At 47.0% G+C, this 17,135-nt stretch overlaps 1 protein-coding gene across 4 annotated transcripts in view; it reads left to right on the forward strand.

The window, feature by feature from the left end:
- Positions 1 to 400: 400 nt before the first annotated feature.
- The window catches only part of frem1b (Fras1 related extracellular matrix 1b), a 26,443-nt gene continuing 9,708 nt past the window's right edge, over positions 401 to 17,135 (forward strand). Inside the window, exons 1-22 of one of the 4 annotated variants that reach the window (XM_025009648.2) lie at positions 846 to 1,310; positions 1,894 to 2,118; positions 2,254 to 2,511; positions 2,583 to 2,677; positions 2,833 to 3,089; positions 3,240 to 3,439; positions 3,813 to 4,136; positions 4,805 to 4,913; positions 4,999 to 5,130; positions 8,313 to 8,657; positions 9,057 to 9,199; positions 9,280 to 9,476; positions 9,586 to 9,676; positions 10,021 to 10,188; positions 10,279 to 10,487; positions 10,611 to 10,704; positions 11,150 to 11,402; positions 11,496 to 11,684; positions 14,772 to 14,960; positions 15,050 to 15,246; positions 15,459 to 15,684; positions 16,558 to 16,702. In XM_025009648.2, coding sequence (XP_024865416.1) covers positions 2,284 to 2,511; positions 2,583 to 2,677; positions 2,833 to 3,089; positions 3,240 to 3,439; positions 3,813 to 4,136; positions 4,805 to 4,913; positions 4,999 to 5,130; positions 8,313 to 8,657; positions 9,057 to 9,199; positions 9,280 to 9,476; positions 9,586 to 9,676; positions 10,021 to 10,188; positions 10,279 to 10,487; positions 10,611 to 10,704; positions 11,150 to 11,402; positions 11,496 to 11,684; positions 14,772 to 14,960; positions 15,050 to 15,246; positions 15,459 to 15,684; positions 16,558 to 16,702 — 3,791 coding nt within the window. In that variant the 5' untranslated portion in view covers positions 846 to 1,310; positions 1,894 to 2,118; positions 2,254 to 2,283. Of the gene's footprint in view, positions 721 to 845; positions 1,311 to 1,893; positions 2,512 to 2,582; positions 2,678 to 2,832; positions 3,090 to 3,239; positions 3,440 to 3,812; positions 4,137 to 4,804; positions 4,914 to 4,998; positions 5,131 to 8,312; positions 8,658 to 9,056; positions 9,200 to 9,279; positions 9,477 to 9,585; positions 9,677 to 10,020; positions 10,189 to 10,278; positions 10,488 to 10,610; positions 10,705 to 11,149; positions 11,403 to 11,495; positions 11,685 to 14,771; positions 14,961 to 15,049; positions 15,247 to 15,458; positions 15,685 to 16,557; positions 16,703 to 17,135 lie in introns of those variants that run through there. The other 3 variants (XM_017432592.3, XM_037981297.1, XM_025009649.2) reach the window with 3 other exon arrangements.

Raw genomic sequence — 17,135 nt, forward strand, 5'->3', positions numbered from 1 at the left:
CCTTAGCAGAGACACAGGGGCCACTGCAGAGACACAGAGGGACACAGCCGAGACACAGGGGCCACAGCAGAGACACAGAGGGACACAGCAGAGACACAGAGGACCAGAGCAGAGACACAGCAGAGACACAAAGACCACAGCAGAGACACAAGAGACCTTAGCAGAGATACAGGGACCACAGCAGAGACACAGGGGACCTTAGCAGAGACACAGGGGCCACTGCAGAGACACAGAGGGACACAGCCGAGACACAGGGGCCACAGGAGAGACAGAGAGGACCACAGCAGATACACAGGGGACCACAGCAGGGAATTGAAGACCAGAAAAGGGATCAGTTCAGATTTAATCTCCTTCTTATCATTTTTTTTTTTTTTTTTTGCAGGACCTAAATGTTGTATTTTTTTTTTTTTTTGCTGCAGCTTAGATCTATGATTTGGTTCTCAGATCACAGAGGACTGTTTGGACTCAGAGAAGACATGAGCAGCAGATGGACAGATGGATTTACCACCTGAAGCTCACTTCCTGTTACAACAACTACTTCCTGTTGAGTTCAGCTGTTAAACAGTTAAAAAGGTTCTGCTGCATAGAGCCGGGGGAGTCATTGGTCCCCTGATGAGGACAGCAGACATAAAGACTCTGAACAGGACCTGTAGACTCCCACCAGCAGTTTTTGAAGAAACAACGGTGGACCTGCAGACCCGAGGATGGTCCATGGTCTAAGTGAGTCCCTGAACTGTCTTGAAATGTTTTTTTCAGAAACATTCGGTCTTTGTGGTCTGATCATGTTCTCAGAGGGTCTGATCTCAGGGAAGACCCCCACCCCAGGTCTGAGGCAGATCCAGGACACAGTCACTGGACATCATGAAATGTAAACCCAAAGTTTACCTTTATTTAAACAAACCAGGAGGACAAACAAAGGAATGCTGGGAAGTGTAGTAAATAATACTCAGACTAACTCAGACTGCAGTCCTAGGACAAAGACAGTCCCCCCTCCATCATGCCTGAGGGGACGGTCTAGCTGTTTGTTGTTAACGCCTGTGGGCAAAATGTTGAGCTAACAGAGACGAGGACGAGACTTTGTAAAGATCAAAGTCACGGACACCCAGACAGATGAGGCTGTAAAACTCAGTCCTGGACTCTGTCAGACCACTTCCTGTCTCAGACTGTCCCCTCCCTCTGCCTCTGAGTTAGAAAGCAGACATTTCAGAAGAAGCTCTGCAGGAAGCCTGACTTTTACCGGATTCTTTGTCCTCTGAGTGCGAGCAGAAGCTGAAGGAAACGGAGGAGAAAAGGATCTGCAGCTGCTGCAGGTCGGTTCAGATTCTCCTGAAATCAGATCCTTTTTACTTTTTGCTTTTTAACTAAAAAACTTTTAACACAGAGAGGCTGGTAGATTCACTGACTGTAGGAACTTTAAACACAGAGAGGCTGGTAGGTTCACTGACTGTAGGAACTTTAAACACAGAGAGGCTGGTAGGTTCACTGACTGTGGGAACTTTAAACACAGAGAGGCTGGTAGGTTCACTGACTGTAGGAACTTTAAACACAGAGAGACTGGTAGGTTCACTGACTGTGCTGCAGGTTCTTCATTCTTCTTTGGAAGTTCAGTTTAAAACAGAAACATCTCAGCTCTGGTTCCTCCGGGAACCATCAAAGGTTGCCTGGTTCCTGCAGGAACCATTGAGGGTTCTGCGAGGAACCGGGACGTTTGACTTGAAACTGGAGGCGTCATGAGTACATTAGAAAGTAAAAACTTTAAGGTTAGAAAAACCAGAACAGTTTGTTGTCAGATTTAAATCCGCAGCTTCAGCAGGTTCAACTGAAGCCTGATTTTTACATTTACTAAATCTGAAAATGTTTAAAGTCACATGATCTGTTTATTCTCATTCTCAGGAGCTTCTCAGCAGAGAAGAACTGTTTTATGATTGATGCTGGTGGACCTTCAGGATTGATGCTGGTAGACCTTCAGGATTGATGCTGGTGGACCTTCAAGACTGATGCTGGTGGACCTTCAGGACTGATGCTGGTGGACCTTCAGGACTGATGCTGGTGGACCTTCAGGACTGATGCTGGTGGACCTTCAGGACTGATGCTGGTGGACCTTCAGGATTGATGCTGGTACACCTTAATGCTTGGCAGTGAGATGTTCCTCAGCCTGAACTGAGATGTTTGTTGGTTCTTCCTGCGACTCAGAAAAATGAGGATGTTGAATCTGAGGAAGACTAAAGTCTTCTCTATTATCTTTAAATAAAGATTCTTAGCTGAAACTGTGGAACGAGGTCAATGAGCAGCATGGTTGCCATCGGGCCATCTCTCCTGCTCTTCCTGGTGATGACCGTCTGCAGCCGGTCTCTGGTTCTGGTGAACCCAGGTGTGCAGGTCCTCAGAGGTCAATCAGTCTTTATCACAAAGTCAGACCTGAACATCAGCGTAGATCCAGACACCGACTGTAAGGTGGAGGTGGCAAAAAACGAGCCGGTGACCCAGAGAGTCGGGAGGTTGACTCCACAGGTGAGAGCACCTCAGACAGGTGAGAGGACAGGAAGAGGTTCAGTGGCCTTAATTCAGTTTCTGTTCTGCAGATGTTTGACTGCAGGTTCCTGTCTGATGAGGTTCAATATGTCCACAATGGCAGTCCTCTACTGGACCAAGACTTGGTTATGTTGAGAGTCTACAGGTGAGAGACCTGCTCAGGTTCCTGACTGGTTTCACCTTTTTCACATACACACACACACACCTGATGACTCCTGTTTCTGTGGGTCTCTGTAAGTCTCTGTTGTTCCTATGGTTCTCACTCCAAAGTGTGACATCCTGTTTTGTACCTGACCTCAGGTTGAAGTCCTCAGACACGCTGGTGGAGACGGTGGCCCTCAAGGTTCAGGTGATGGACTCAGGGTCTCGTGTGGTGGAGCTGGGCAGCACACCACTGGTGGTTCCTCAGTTTTTTGGTTTGTCCAACGCCATTGACAGCTCCGTTCTGACCATCAGGACTCTGGGAGACCTGGTCTGCACTGTTAGGCTGATGAGCAGCGACACTAACATCCCCGCCGCTGGTCGGCTGGTCCGAGAGGACAACCTGCAGAGGAAAGGTGTGTCGCATGGGGACATAAAACTACAGGTTACCATAGCAACAGGTTTTGGTCCTCCAGACTCTGGATAACAGATAACCTGTACATTCACTCAACCAAAATACAGAACTGAGTATAAAACTGAGTCTGGTCTCTTCTGGTCTCTGACAGGCAGACAGGCGGCAGGGTTCTGTCCTGGGAACAAACCATGTCTTCATGACACCACAGAGGTCCACTTTCTGAAAACCAGCTGCCAGGACTTCCTGAGCTTGGGTCTGAAATATCAGCACCTTAGTCCTCCATCCCCACAGGTGGACTTCATCCCCATCAGGGTAGAGCTGAGGGAGGAGACCACCAGGACCCTGCTGCAGGTACAGAAGGAATGATGTGGTTCTGATCCAATCTGACCCACAGCTCAGGCTGTGGACTGGAAGGTGTTGTATAAAACTGATCTGAGCTGGTTCTGGAGGTGGTCGAGGTGGGATCGAGGTGTGTTAGTTGACAGTCAGGAGGTCCTGTCCAACTTATCATAGAACCAGAGGTTCTGATGAGTTTAAAGGATCTAAACATCCTTATATCACACTTGTTAGCACTTCCTCCACAGAGTCGTCAGCTTAGGTCCACAAGTGTTTCTTCACTTCCTCAGCAGACGTGTTAGTTTCCACACGCTTTGTGTTCTTATCTTGTGCTTTTTACACAAGCAAGAAAGAAAAGCTGATTTTCCTGCTGCTGTCTGTCTGCCAGTCTGAGGCGGTGTGGCTGCCAGTTCTGATTCACGGTGCCATGCAGAACCAGCCCCCCCGGGCCAACTTCATGGCTTCGTTCATACTGGAGGTGGACCAGTTCATCCTGACCCCCCTGACCACTGATGCCCTGGACGCCAACGACCAAGAGACGCCGCAGGACCAGCTGGTGTTCAACGTGACCGTCCCACCCGCAGAGGGATTCATCACCCACCTGGAAGACCACACAAAACCTGTCCAGTCCTTCACCTGGCTGGACCTGAACCACATGAAGGTGGCCTATCAGCCCCCCAACAGCAGCCAGAACCACCGTAGGAACTACCAGGTACCATGGGAACCAGTTAGTTCAAACCATCCAGGCTCAGGATCAGGGATCAAGTTTAATGACCTGGACCAGTGATTGAGATCACAGCTAACGGTGGTTTGTTTGTCAGAACTTATGTCTCCATGGTAACAATATGTTTTGTCCTTCTGTCTCCATGGTAACAGTCTCCATTTTGTCCTTCTGTCTCCATGGTAACAATCTCTGTTTTGTCCTTCTGTCTCCTTGGTAACAGTCTCCATTTTGTCCTTCTGTCTCCATGGTAACAATCTCTGTTTTGTCCTTCTGTCTCCTTGGTAACAGTCTCCATTTTGTCCTTCTGTCTCCATGGTAACAATCTCTGTTTTGTCCTTCTGTCTCCTTGGGAACAGTCTCCGTTTTGTCCTTCTGTCTTCTTGGTAACGGTCTCCGTTTTGTCCTTCTGTCTCCATAGTAACAGTCTCTGGTTTGTTCTTCTGTCTCCGTGGTAATGGTGTTTTTGTTTCCCAGATCTCAGTTACTGCATCACCGTCATTACCATTGAGACAGATCAAGCAATATCAGAACCTGTGTTTGATTTTGAAGTTTAATTTTTGTGTTTTTGTTTCGTTTTTTATAGCTGAGTCACTATGAAAGCATTTGAGTTCTGATTACAGTCAAACTTTTATTACATCCTGTTCACATCCCATCAGGTGGAGTTCCAGGTAATAGACAGATCCTTTCTGACCAGCCTGCCTATCCTGGTCCACCTCTCCATCAGGGTGTCAGAAACAAACGCACCCAGAGTCTCCTGGAACATGGGTATGTTTGGTTTGGAACTCTCGAAGCAACTTGAAAATGCGCTGCTGTGATTTCCGTTGAAATCCAAACGCTTCGTGTGTTTTAGGTCTGAACCTGCTGGAGGGTCAGTCTCGACCAATCACATGGCAGGAGCTGCAGATTGTTGACAACGACAACATTGATGCTGTTTACCTGGTCGCTGTAGACGGACCTCTGCATGGACGGCTCAGTGTCAGAGGTGAGGGGTCAAAGGTCATCAGGTTCTGACTGATTATTCCATCCTAACACACTTCCTGCTGTAGTGCTGCGTTCAATGACAGCTGGGAAATCTTCATTACTCCTCAGCCTGGAAATATTTACAGAATAAATCAGGAAAGTTCGTCAACCTTAGGTTTACCATTTACCTTAATTTATTTAAATATCAACAAAATGGTTTTATTGATTTCTCGTATAAAATTTGTCTGAATTCTTTCAGTAAAACAAATAATTTGTAATAATTATAGTATTTTATTTTAATGTAAAAAGCTATAATTAAATCAAAACATCATGTTTGTTCGTTCTGTAGTTGGTTCATTTGACGCAGAACAGAACAGTTCCCCACATGTTCCTCATGAATGTCAAGAACATTTGAATCAGTCTTAGTTTTATGTCAACACACCTCCTGGATGAAGAATGCTCCTCCTCCTCCTCCTCTTCCTCCTCCTTCAGTCCGGTTCTGGTATTCAGCAGGAATTCCCTGAAACTGTCCTGGTTGTTTTCCGCCCTTTTTCCTCCGTTTGCTCTCCATGTGGCTCCGGAAGCATATGTCTGCTGTTGCTTCATGTGTTTCCTAATCAGGTGTAAAACGGGGCCGGGGCCACTTCGCCAGGGGCCGCCGCCGTCCCCCTCGTCCTCATCTGTCCCTTCCAGCCCGCCGCACCGTCAGGCCGGCCTCTCTGCCTGAGCGGCGGTGGTGAGCAGCAGATTGGAGCCACTGCTGCCATTTCATGGCGCCGTGCACACGGAGCAGATGCCCTGTCCCCAAACAGGTTTTTACCAGCCGGGAGTGGGGAGGGGGTGGGGTTGGGTGGCAGGAGCCCCGGGGAGGTGGAGGTGGGGGGTAACCTTTTCTGACTGCTGTTTTTGGCTGATGGTTAAAACATAAAGATCCAGAGTCTGAGCCGATCCAAACGCTTTGTGGTTCCGTTCTGTTGGTTCACTTCTGTGTGGAAGTGACCCAGATTTGTAAAAATGGGACATTTAGAATAAATGTTTCTGGTTTTGAAGCTTTTACCATCAGTTTGGATCCACCACAGAACTTTCTTTGCCCAGCCTTTAGGATTCTGTCCCAGAATTCCTTGCAGCAGCAGCCTTTAAGTAACTGGAGGTTCTTTTCTCGTTCAAACTGGGTTTGATGGAGATAGAGATGAGGACAGGAGGATGATGTTGTTATGAGTCAGCTCTCATCATAAAGTCAGATTTTACATTTTATTTTTTGGCATATTTACTTTTTTGTATCCACCAGAAAACACTGATAAACATTAATAAAACAGCAGAACTTCTAGTCAGAACTTCTACTTCGATTACAGGACGCTGAGTGTGGCTGGATTTCACTAAACCCGACCTTCTGTTCTACTGCCATGTTGACCTGTGATAACCTCAAACAAGGTTGAATAAATAACTAATAATTACAATGGATCTAACTTTTTGACCAGATCTGAAATTTATCATCTGTAACACCCTGAACGTAACACCCTGAACGTAATACCCCGACTGTAGCACCTTATCTGTAACGTCCGTCTGTAACACTCTGACTGTAACAACCTGAATATGTCATTGTGTAACATTAGCTCAACACGCTGAAGCAGAATATTCATCAGAAAACTCTTTGCTTCTCAACAAACAGTAAACAGTAAAAACCTGCAGTAAACTGCTTCTATCAGGACAGTAAATTAGTTGGATGTTTGTTGAAACTTTCATTCCACTCAGCAGGTTTTTGTTATTCCTTCTCGTCCTCCTGGACGTGGACTTGTCTTCATCGGCTGCTCTCATCAGGTTTGGCTCATCCGTTGGAGGTGGTGCGTCCTGCAGGATGCTGTGTCTCAGAGGATCGAACTGACCCTCGGAGAGGAGACTTGGGACAGTCACTGCATGCTCAGTCCAATGCCTTCAGCCAAATGGACTGCTGCCTGTCCCACACACACTCACAGCGTGGCCCGTTTCCTTCTTTATGGGCCTGTTGCCCAGCGACACCTTTGGGCCCAATTACCAAGTTGTTTCCATCACTTGGACTGCGAGCCGGTTCCCCTTGGTACCGTCGTTAATGAGGTTCGGGCTTGCGACCGCTCGTCTCTCAATCTGTCTGCTGACCTTGGCCTTCTGTCTTTCTGGCACTCTCACGGAGGCAGGAAGTCCCCGTCCTGGCAGCCGGGCGGCCGCCGGGAAAGACGCCACGTTTTACCCACCGGTGTTCTCAGCACAAGCCGAGCCGAACTGAGCCGTGCCTCCAGGCGCCAACATAAACCTGTTATTTCCAAGTGACAATGGCAGGAAGAGCGTGCACGTGCTGCAGACAGTAATTGAATCAAAGTGTGAAGTTTTGTCTGGAAAGCATCCACCAACAACAGAACATGTTGGCGTGTTGCTGACAGATGGACAGAAGAGACGTTCACTTCATGTGGGACAAACAAGTTTTCATGTTCAGGCTAGCAGGAGACAAACAAACTGCTCCCACTGCAGACGACATTTATTTCATTAAATTATTAGAAATGTCAGGAGCTGAAATCATCAAGGATCACATAAAAATGTATTAAAGTTCAGCTGCAACATGTAAGATGAGTTCCAGCAGTCACTGATGGAAATAAATGTTCTCTTTGATGGAAACATTTGAAATGTTGCAGCAATGATCGTCTTTGTTTCACTAACTGACAACAAACAAATCTGAAGCTTGAAGGAGGAAAAAAGTTGGGGTTAGATGCATAAACCTGAATCTTGTATTTATTACTCAGAAGGTTTGTTGTTTGTTAAAACTTTTCTCCGTTTTTACCATTTCAAATGTAGGAAATAGTTTTTCTCAGGTGAAGGGGATTTTAAAATAAATTTAGAGTTCTGTGATATTTTTTAATCTGTAGAGAGAGTTAGAGAAACCAAACCAAGATTGTTTTTTATGTTTGCAGTTCAGTTTTGGATTAAAGGAACTGATTTTATTCCTGTTTCATGTCAGACAGGAAGTGTTTTAGTTTATTTGTTCCTTATGAATTTATTAATCTTTTATTATTGAATTATTTCAGAATAATGGAATCAATACTTTTAAAATGACAGAAATGGTCAAAAGTTAAATTCCTAAAGTGAAGTTAAGCCCCTCCCCTCACCTGTTCAGGTAAGCTTTCTGAAAGATCTCATGAGGTTTTGGAGAAACTGAAGCTTCTTTGCTGCCTCCAGGTGGGAAGGCCTTCATGTTTCGTGTGAAGGACCTGAAGGAGGGCGTGGTCGTTTATCACCACTCCGACAGCGACTCCACCCGTGACCACATTGTTTTCCGCGTCAGCGACGGCCGCCACAGCATCCGACACAAGTTCCCCATCAACATCCTGCCGAAGGACGACTCCCCACCGTTCCTCATCAACAACGTGGCGGTGGAGGTGCAGGAGGGCGGGGCCGTGCGGCTCCAGGACTACATGCTGCTGGCCTCTGACCTGGACTCCAGTGACGACCACATCCTGTACCAGACAGTCTCCGCCCCCCAGGCTGGGCAGCTGGTCAGGAAGAGCTCCGCCGACAGGACAGGTGAGGCTGTGGGTGGAGCATTTCAGAGCTCAAACTGAGTCAGTTATGGTTAGGGTTAGCATACAGGTGTGTGTTAACACAACGCCAGGGCAGAAAGACATCAGCAATGACCTCAGAGAAGCAGCTGCTGCTGCCCATCAATCTGAGAAGGGTCAAAGGTCATTTCCAAACTACCTAAAGTCCATTATTTTAGAGAGAGAAAGATTATTCAGACATGAAAAACAGATTTCACCGTCCTGAATGTGTCTGTAAGACATCTGGAGACACTGTCCTCATTCTTCCTGGTTGGTTCCCTGATTTATTTACCGACCGGTCAGAACATTTCTTTTTTTTTTAAGCAAATAAACTTTTCAGTGTTGTATGCCCCGCTCTCTGATCGCCTGTTTGCTGTCCCCTCAGCTATACCAGTGGACAGCTTCCTGCAGAAGGACCTGATCCAGGGTCTGATTTTCTACCAGCACTCAGGAGATGAGGCGTTCGAGGACTCCTTTGACTTCACGCTGTCTGACAGCCACCAGCCACCCAATCTCTCACAGACATACGTATGTTTGACTAACAGCTCTGAGCAGGAGGAAGTGATGTTTTTGTCATCTCTGAGACTTCCTGTCCTCTCTGTCTTTAGATGGTGGTGGTCCATGTTTTCCCGGTGAAGGACCAGCTGCCGGTGGAGGTTCCTGGCACAGTCCGGTCTCTGACTGTGAAGGAGACGGAGGTGGTCTACGTCACACAGAACCAGCTGCACTTCACAGACAGAGAGAACCCAGACGCTGACCTGACCTTCGTCATCACACAGTCCTGCTTCAGCCCACTGAATCCTGGGTACAGAACCAGATGGGTCCAGGCCGGGTCCAGGATGGATCCATGAGAGAAGAAGGAGAAACTCAGAACTGAAAATGAGTCTTGTTTGTTTGTTTCTGTTTCATTTCAGACTGATGGACGCAGGACGTCTGTTCTACACTGACAGCACCAGCGCCATGAAGAAGGACCACATGGTTCCGGTGTTAAAGTCCTTCACTCAGGTGTGCAGAACCACCCGATATATTCAGAACATCCTGAGGAACAGGTCATCCTGCAGGTGGCTGGTTTCACTCGGTCCAGGACCTTCTTAGGAGAATAAAGTCTGTTTAGTTTTCCTTTGTTAGTTCTCCCTCAACCCTTTTGGTCTCAGTGGACCTTCTGGTCTCAGTGGACCTTCTGGTCTCAGTGGACCTTCTGGTCTGTGTGGACCTTCTGGTCTCAGTGAACCTTCTGGTCTGGGTGGACCTTCTGGTCTCAGTGAACCTTCTGATCTGGGTGGACCTCCTTGTTTGTGTGGACCTTCTGGTTTCGGTGATGACGGTGCCCCCCTCCTCTGTCCCCACAGCACGCAGTGACCCACATGAAAGTGGCCTTCATGCCTCCCGTGGAGGACATTGGACCCGACCCTCTGTTTGTTCAGTTTGTCTTCTCTGTCAGTGACCACACCGGGGGAACTGTCTCTGGCCTGCTCTTCAACATCACCGTTACCCCTGTGGACAACCAGGCCCCTGAGGTCAGAGGTCAACCTGCCTGAGTCTATGATCAGCGTGGAAGAAACGTTGCTGGTCTGATGGACTGTAACTACCGTCCATGTACTCCTCAGGCTTTCACCAATCTGCTGCGAGTGGAGGAAGGTGGAGAAGCCTTTGTGACAGAGGAACACTTCCTGGTTCAGGATCGGGACAGTCCTGAGGAGGTGCTGAGGGTGAAGGTACAGAGTGCAGCCCGTCATGGTCGTTTGGAGCTGCAGGGCAAGGTTCTGCTGCAGGGAGACGAGTTCATGCTGTCGGACCTGAGAGGACTGCGGCTCAGGTGAGATCATCGGATGTTTCTCTCTGTCCTCCATTCTTTTTGTCCTGCCTGTTGGACCTTTTGTTTTATCGTTGTCTTCACTGTGTCCTCGTGCCTCTTCCTGCGTTCCTTCCTGTGTGGCAGGTACGTCCACGATGACTCTGAGACCACTGAGGATGAGGTGGGTCTGAAGGTGCTGGATGGTCTGAACTCTGCCGACGTTGTGCTGCAGATTCAGGTGAATTGTGACATCATCGAGTATCACCTGTCTGTTCAGAGTTGGAGCTTTGACCTGTTAGAGGGATCCTAACAATTCATTTAACCTTTGAAAAGTCTTTGTGACCTTTGACCTGAGAACATTGGAAAGCTGTCTGGCTATCAGTCCTCCAGATATTCATATTTATTAAAAGCTATAAGTTTATTTTTAAAAAGTAAACAAAGATTTTCACCTGTAAAAGTGTAGTTTAATGTTTGTGAATCTGCAAGAACAAAGATTTTTCTTTATGTCCAACACGCAGAGGTTTAATTTTTAAAAATGTGTTGTTTAGAGAAATAATATATTTTCAGTTCGTACTCATAAAAAACATCATATACTGAAATTTGCAGATATTTGCTGCTGAAATGAGCTCCCTCTGGTTGCTCAGAGTCCTGATCGGTTCCTGAAATGTCCCCTGTGTCCTTAGGTCCTGCTGGTGAACGATGAGCCTCCCCGGCTGGGTGGCGGTCTGCGGGCCCAGCTGAGCTGTGACGAGGGGGGGCGGGTCCAGGTGACGGTGGATTACCTGTCAGCCACAGACCGAGACAGCGACGACTCCAGACTGACCTACATGTTGGCCCGAAGTCCCGGCAGAGGGGAGCTGCAGAGATCTGGACTGATGGTGGACAAGTTCTCCCAACAGGACCTGCTGCAGGGTCACGTCTACTACATCCACTCAGGTGAGTCCAGGCTGTGTTCAGGTTGTGTGGGAGAAATCTGCTGCAGTCTTTTCAATGTGACGTCCCTGAACACAGCATGCTCTGTGTGTTCAGGTGCAGAGATTGGTCCAAACCCCGTGGTCGACACCGTCACCTTCATCATCTCTGATGGCGAGGCAGGAGGGACGGATAGCTGTTGCCATGGAGATGCCCCGCCCGTTCCTCTCCACGGCACACTTCCTGTTTACGACCTGAACGTCACAATTCTTCCTGTCAACAACCAGGTTCCCTCCGTCACTCTGGGTAGGTTGGGTTCTGGTTCTGGTTCTGTCTGATCAGCTCTAATGAGTCATCCTCAGATTGTGATTGACACCTGGTTCCAGCCAATGGCAGCATCTTTTTTTTTTTTAACCGTTACTCTACCAGCTGAGCCTTCCCCTTTAGGAGTGTTGCATTGTGGGTAATGTGGTTGTGAGAAGGAGGTAGATTCTTCAGATGAACTGGGTTCAGTCGGACCTGAAACAGAACCTTCTCCAAGCTGCAGCTTACTTTTTATCTGACTTTATCTTGCTGTTCTTCTGCTGGTTTATGTCCTGTCAGGTTTCCTTCCTTCGTGTGTTCAGCGCCCCCACATGGAGGCATGAAGTAAGGACACCCAGAGCAGAAAACAGGTTTTTATTTTAATTTTGTTGAAGTATTGATATTTGGAGGCAGCACTTTGTTCAGCTCAGAGGATTGGATTTTCTTTAAACCTGGTGTCTGCAGCTTGGTTTTGTTATCTTTGTAGAACCTTTTCTGGTATAATCACCGGCTTGTCAGACCAGTAGTCTTTATGGAGACAAAGCCTGGTGAACCCAGTCAGAGTTCAGAAGTTAAAGTGTGAACTGAGTTTAGGTTAGGGACAGGGTTAGGCTACAGAAATGAATGGAAAGTGTGTATTTCTATCATAATAAAGATAAAAATACAAACTTGTGTGTGTGTGTGTAAAAATCCCTCAGAACTTATTTCATTATTTTAAACCTTAAGGACTTCCTGTACTTATTTTTAAAGTGAGTTCTGAGACATTTTTTCTTAACTGTAGTATTTCCTGTTGAGCCTGTTGAGTTCTTGATGACCCAGTGTCATCGTTCATAACAAACGGTGCCGTCAGTCTGCCTCACAATGATCAAACACCCAACAGGAAACCAAACTGGTTTATTAAATCACTCCAATTGTCCAGAACAGAAGAACAAAACCTGAATTATGTTCCTGTCCTCAGTCCCTCAAGGGTCTTGTTAAGAGTCAGTTTAACTCTGATGTCAACTGAGATGTTCAGATGAGAAAAATAAGGATTTGATCTCCTGCTACAAAACCTAGACAGGTTATTTGCCCCTGGACTCTCAGAATAGTCAGTCAACCAACCAACTAACCAACCAACCAACCAAGGGTCAAAGCAGAGGTCTGTCAGAGGACTTCAGGATCCAGATTGTAGATTTGACCAAGGCTGGACTATAGACCATCAACAAGAAGCTCAATGAGGTGACAACTGATGGTGCCATTAAAATGGTAAAAGGTAAATGGCCTGCACTTGTATAGCACTTTATCTAGTCCAAGGACTCCAAAGTGCTTCACACTACAATCATTCATTCATCCATTCACACACTGATGATGCTCAGCTACATCGTAGCCACAGCTGCCCTAGGGCAGACTGACAGAAGTAATTCATCAGTCGCCCTCAGTCTGGAATGCCATGGAAAATTTTCCTCGTGAGGTGAGGATGATGATGAGAAAGGTGAGGGATCAGCCCACAGCCACACAGGAGGAGCTTGTTAATGATCAGTCACCAAAAACACTGTTGGTACCATGCTGTGCTGTGATAGACGCCTGCAGGGTCCCGTCAGGATCCCTGGCAGACTTCAGATGGGCCTGGACCTGGACCTTCTGAAGCAGGGGGACCTGAGAGGAACTGGGTTCAAGTTTTTGGGTTTTACTTGGTCTAAAGTACTTTCTGTTCAGTGTAACTGGCTTTTACTCTGTCTGCAGAACTTCCTGTGTCTTTGTTTGCTTGTTGCATTATGGGTGATTTTACATGGTGTTTTTGTCTTCATGTCAGTCAGCTGATGTGTTTATGTGAAATCTGCTTTTTGTCTGCTGGTTTTACAGAGTGTCTGATAATCTCTACTGTGTGTGTGGGCGTGGGGGGGATACAGCAGTGTGTGGACAGCAGACAATACCTGTCTTTCCAAAACAAAAGAGGAAGGAAGAGCATCCATCCTTCGCCTCCTCGCTGACTGGATTAGTGGCGTTAACCAGCAGCAGGATGACGGCCTCCTAATCCTGCAGCATATCTCAACATTCATTGAACACCTATGGGCTGCTCAGGGTTTGGCAGACGGGGGGATCTTAGTCTAATTAATTATCTGTGAATGAAGATGCAGTTTAGAAGCATTAGTCCAGCTTTGTGTTGGGTTTTACTGCAGGAAGACAGTGTTTTATCAGCCAGATCCAGAAGTATTCTTAATTAACACTGAGACCTACAATGGATGGATGATGATGGATGGATTAATTTTAGCTGGATTCCTTTCAGTTTTACTGATCTGAAAATTGTTCATATTCAGGATTTTAACATTAAAATGTTGATAAATTAAAACAATTTTTCAGACCATATTTAAAGCAAGAATTGGATACAGAAGTTTGAATTTGTTGTGGATTTCTACTCATTTACACTGGTTCAAATATATCCATTCACCCCCACAAAACCATCTGGTAAAATGTTCCTGAACCAGGGTCACCTGGACCTCGGGCTTTTTGTTTCTGGTAGAATTCTGGCTGATATTTGACTCTTCTTCCTGGCAGAATTGGTTGGTTTCCTGCACGGACACAGATTTTTATTCAGGTTGAGGTCTGGACTTTGGGAAGATCATTCCAGAAGCTTAATGTCAGCCTGATTCATCCAATCAGAAACCAGCTCTGATGAGTCATCCAATCAGAAACCAGCTCTGATGTGTGTTTGGATCATGGTCCTGTTGAACCAGCCGTGTCCTAGTTTCAACCATCCAGCTGCTGATTTGAGGTGAAGTTAAAGCTTTTGGAGGCAGCCCTCCTCCTTTATTATTCCATCATCTTTGTACCATAGCATGATGCCACCACCACCGTGCTTGGCAGTTGGTTCAGTGTTCTTAGGTCTGAAAGCCTCACCTTTACTCCACCAAACATTTGTCTTATCATTGTGTCCAAACAGCTCAATCTTTGTCACTTCTCTTTACCTTCAGAGACTAATTACTATTAATCAGAATAATCTGAACTGATGGATCAAACCTTCTCTTTTAGTAACAGGCAGCTCTTCATCTTCTGTTTATCCTGAACTACACCTTTATTCACCTGGCATCCCTGTGTCCTCGGTGTGTCCAGGTGAGTCCATGTTGCTGGTGGATGAAGGAGCCTCCGTCTGTCTGTGTGGGGCGGTTCTAGGAGCCTCAGACCCAGACAGCCCCCCCGAGGAGCTGACCTTTCACCTGGAGACTCCTCCCCTTCACGGCTTTCTGGAAAACATGCTGCCGCCGCCGGGTTCGGAGAAGAGCAACGCTGGAGTTCGGGTCGGTCGGTGTCAGTTTGGTTCTGGTTCCTCACAGAGACACAAGAATGTTTGTTTGTTAATGATCACCTGACCTAAGAGTTTATTTTGTCAGAAATATTTAGCCTCGCCCACCTGACCTCCGGCTTCATCAACTACGTCCAATCAGAGCACAAAGGGATGGAGCCAACTGTAGACCAGCTGTCTATCAGTGTGAGTGACGGGCTGCATAGCTCCGCCCCCATTCCATTGTACATCATCATCACCCCGACCAATGACGAGACCCCTTCGCTGCTGCTTGCCAACTTCAGCGTAAGTCCTGACCACACCCACAAAGTCTTGACCACACCCCCAGAGTCCTGACCACACCCCCAGAGTTCTGAGCCAGTTCTTACTTGATTTAAAGATGTAAAACAATAACTTTAGGCCCCTACCTATACGAACTGTTCTCTGCAGCCAGAAAACACTTACCTTTGAGAAGAAACCCCCGAGGCAGAGAAGTGACTCCTGCTGTCCTCCTGCAGGTCATGGAGGGTGGGATGACAGAACTGACTCTGTCCATACTGGACGGCTTGGACCTGGACGTCCCCTCAGACCTCCTCACTTTCACAGTGGAGCATCCGCCAGCCCATGGCAGATTGATTAATGGCATTTATGGAGCAGAGGTGAGCCGATACAAGGAGATGGACACTGAGCAACTGCAGAGGAGCCTCTACATCACCACCTTCACCCTGCAGGAGCTAAAACAAGGTGAGACTGAGTCCAAATTACCTCCTGCAGGGTACAGCAGGTATGACAGGGTGAGATAAAGGTTCTAGGATACTCCATAAGATGCCAAGAAGTCGGTTTGCGGTCACGTGGTTGTGAGATGTTCGTTTTCTCACACCTTTCGTCGCCTACAGGACACTCGGATCAGAACTCCCTCCTCCTGCAGCGTTAAGACAGGTTCTCTCCTGTCTTTGTTTTGCTGAAACAGTTGTAAAGACGGCTTTATTTTCAGCCTCCAGTTGCTTCTCAGAGGAGCAATAGAAGCTAAAAGACTCCATTAAAGCTCATAAACATGCCCACAACAACTTCTGACCAATCACACAACACTTGGAGCAAACCCCAGTGAGAAACAGTTCAGCCCGGGCAATGTTTCGAGAAGCGATGGACGAAGCTGCTCCAAGAACAAAATGGTGGTATTTTCATCACACGACCACGTGCCTGAGAGCCAACTTCCTGACTTCTGCTGGAGAATGACAGGGTGAGACAGACTCTTCCATCGGGTGTCGAAGCTCCTGAACTCTAGAAACCTCGAGGAGGTTTGAGACACAGTGACCCTATAGCATCAACAGTTCTGTTAGTTCTAGATGCCAACTATTAATTGTACATGTTCCACACAGTAAAAATATGCTCCACTCAATAAAAACAAGGTTCCTGACTGAACACCTTTAGTTATCTCAAATGAGACCTCATCATTTATTGTTAAAGAATAATGGAACCGTTCCGGGTCAGTACCTTCTGTGAACGCAGCAGCCTTCTGTACAAACTCACAACAGAGAAAAAGGTTCTGACGTTAGTTAGTTTTTTTCTCTGATCCCTGGCTCCCCCACCCACGCTCCCCCTCCTCCACCTCTGCAGGCATGAAGATCATGTATGTGCACGATGACACAGAAACCCTGGAGGACACCGTGCTGCTGCGGCTGACAGATGGCATCCACACGGTGGAGGGGACGGCTCGGGTCACTGTGCTGCCGGTCAACGACAACAAACCACAACTGCTCAAGTACACACCCATGCACACGCGCACACACACACACACACACACACACACACACACACACCTACACACACACAGAGTCTCTGAACATCTTGAAACCTAAAACTAAAACAAAGTGAGGACCTGAGTGTCCCCACATGGAGGGAAAAACCACAGGGGTTCACACACACACTCACACACACTAACACACACACAATTTCACACACACACTGTGAGCTGCTGTTTAAAGCTCCTTAATCTTGTTAATGAGATGTCTGCAGAAAGATGTGACACTGTGAGGTCAGAGGTCAAGGTGAGAACCTTTGTTTATTTATTTCACCATATTTATTTCATTAAAAGTACACATTACAGATTTAAAGATGTAAACAAAAAGATATTTGGATGAGACCTATGCTGTCACCAGATCAGCTGAGGGCTGAGGCCTTTTTTTTTGGGGGGG

Source organism: Kryptolebias marmoratus, linkage group LG18, assembly GCF_001649575.2.
Source record: "Kryptolebias marmoratus isolate JLee-2015 linkage group LG18, ASM164957v2, whole genome shotgun sequence".
Taxonomy (NCBI): domain Eukaryota; kingdom Metazoa; phylum Chordata; class Actinopteri; order Cyprinodontiformes; family Rivulidae; genus Kryptolebias; species Kryptolebias marmoratus.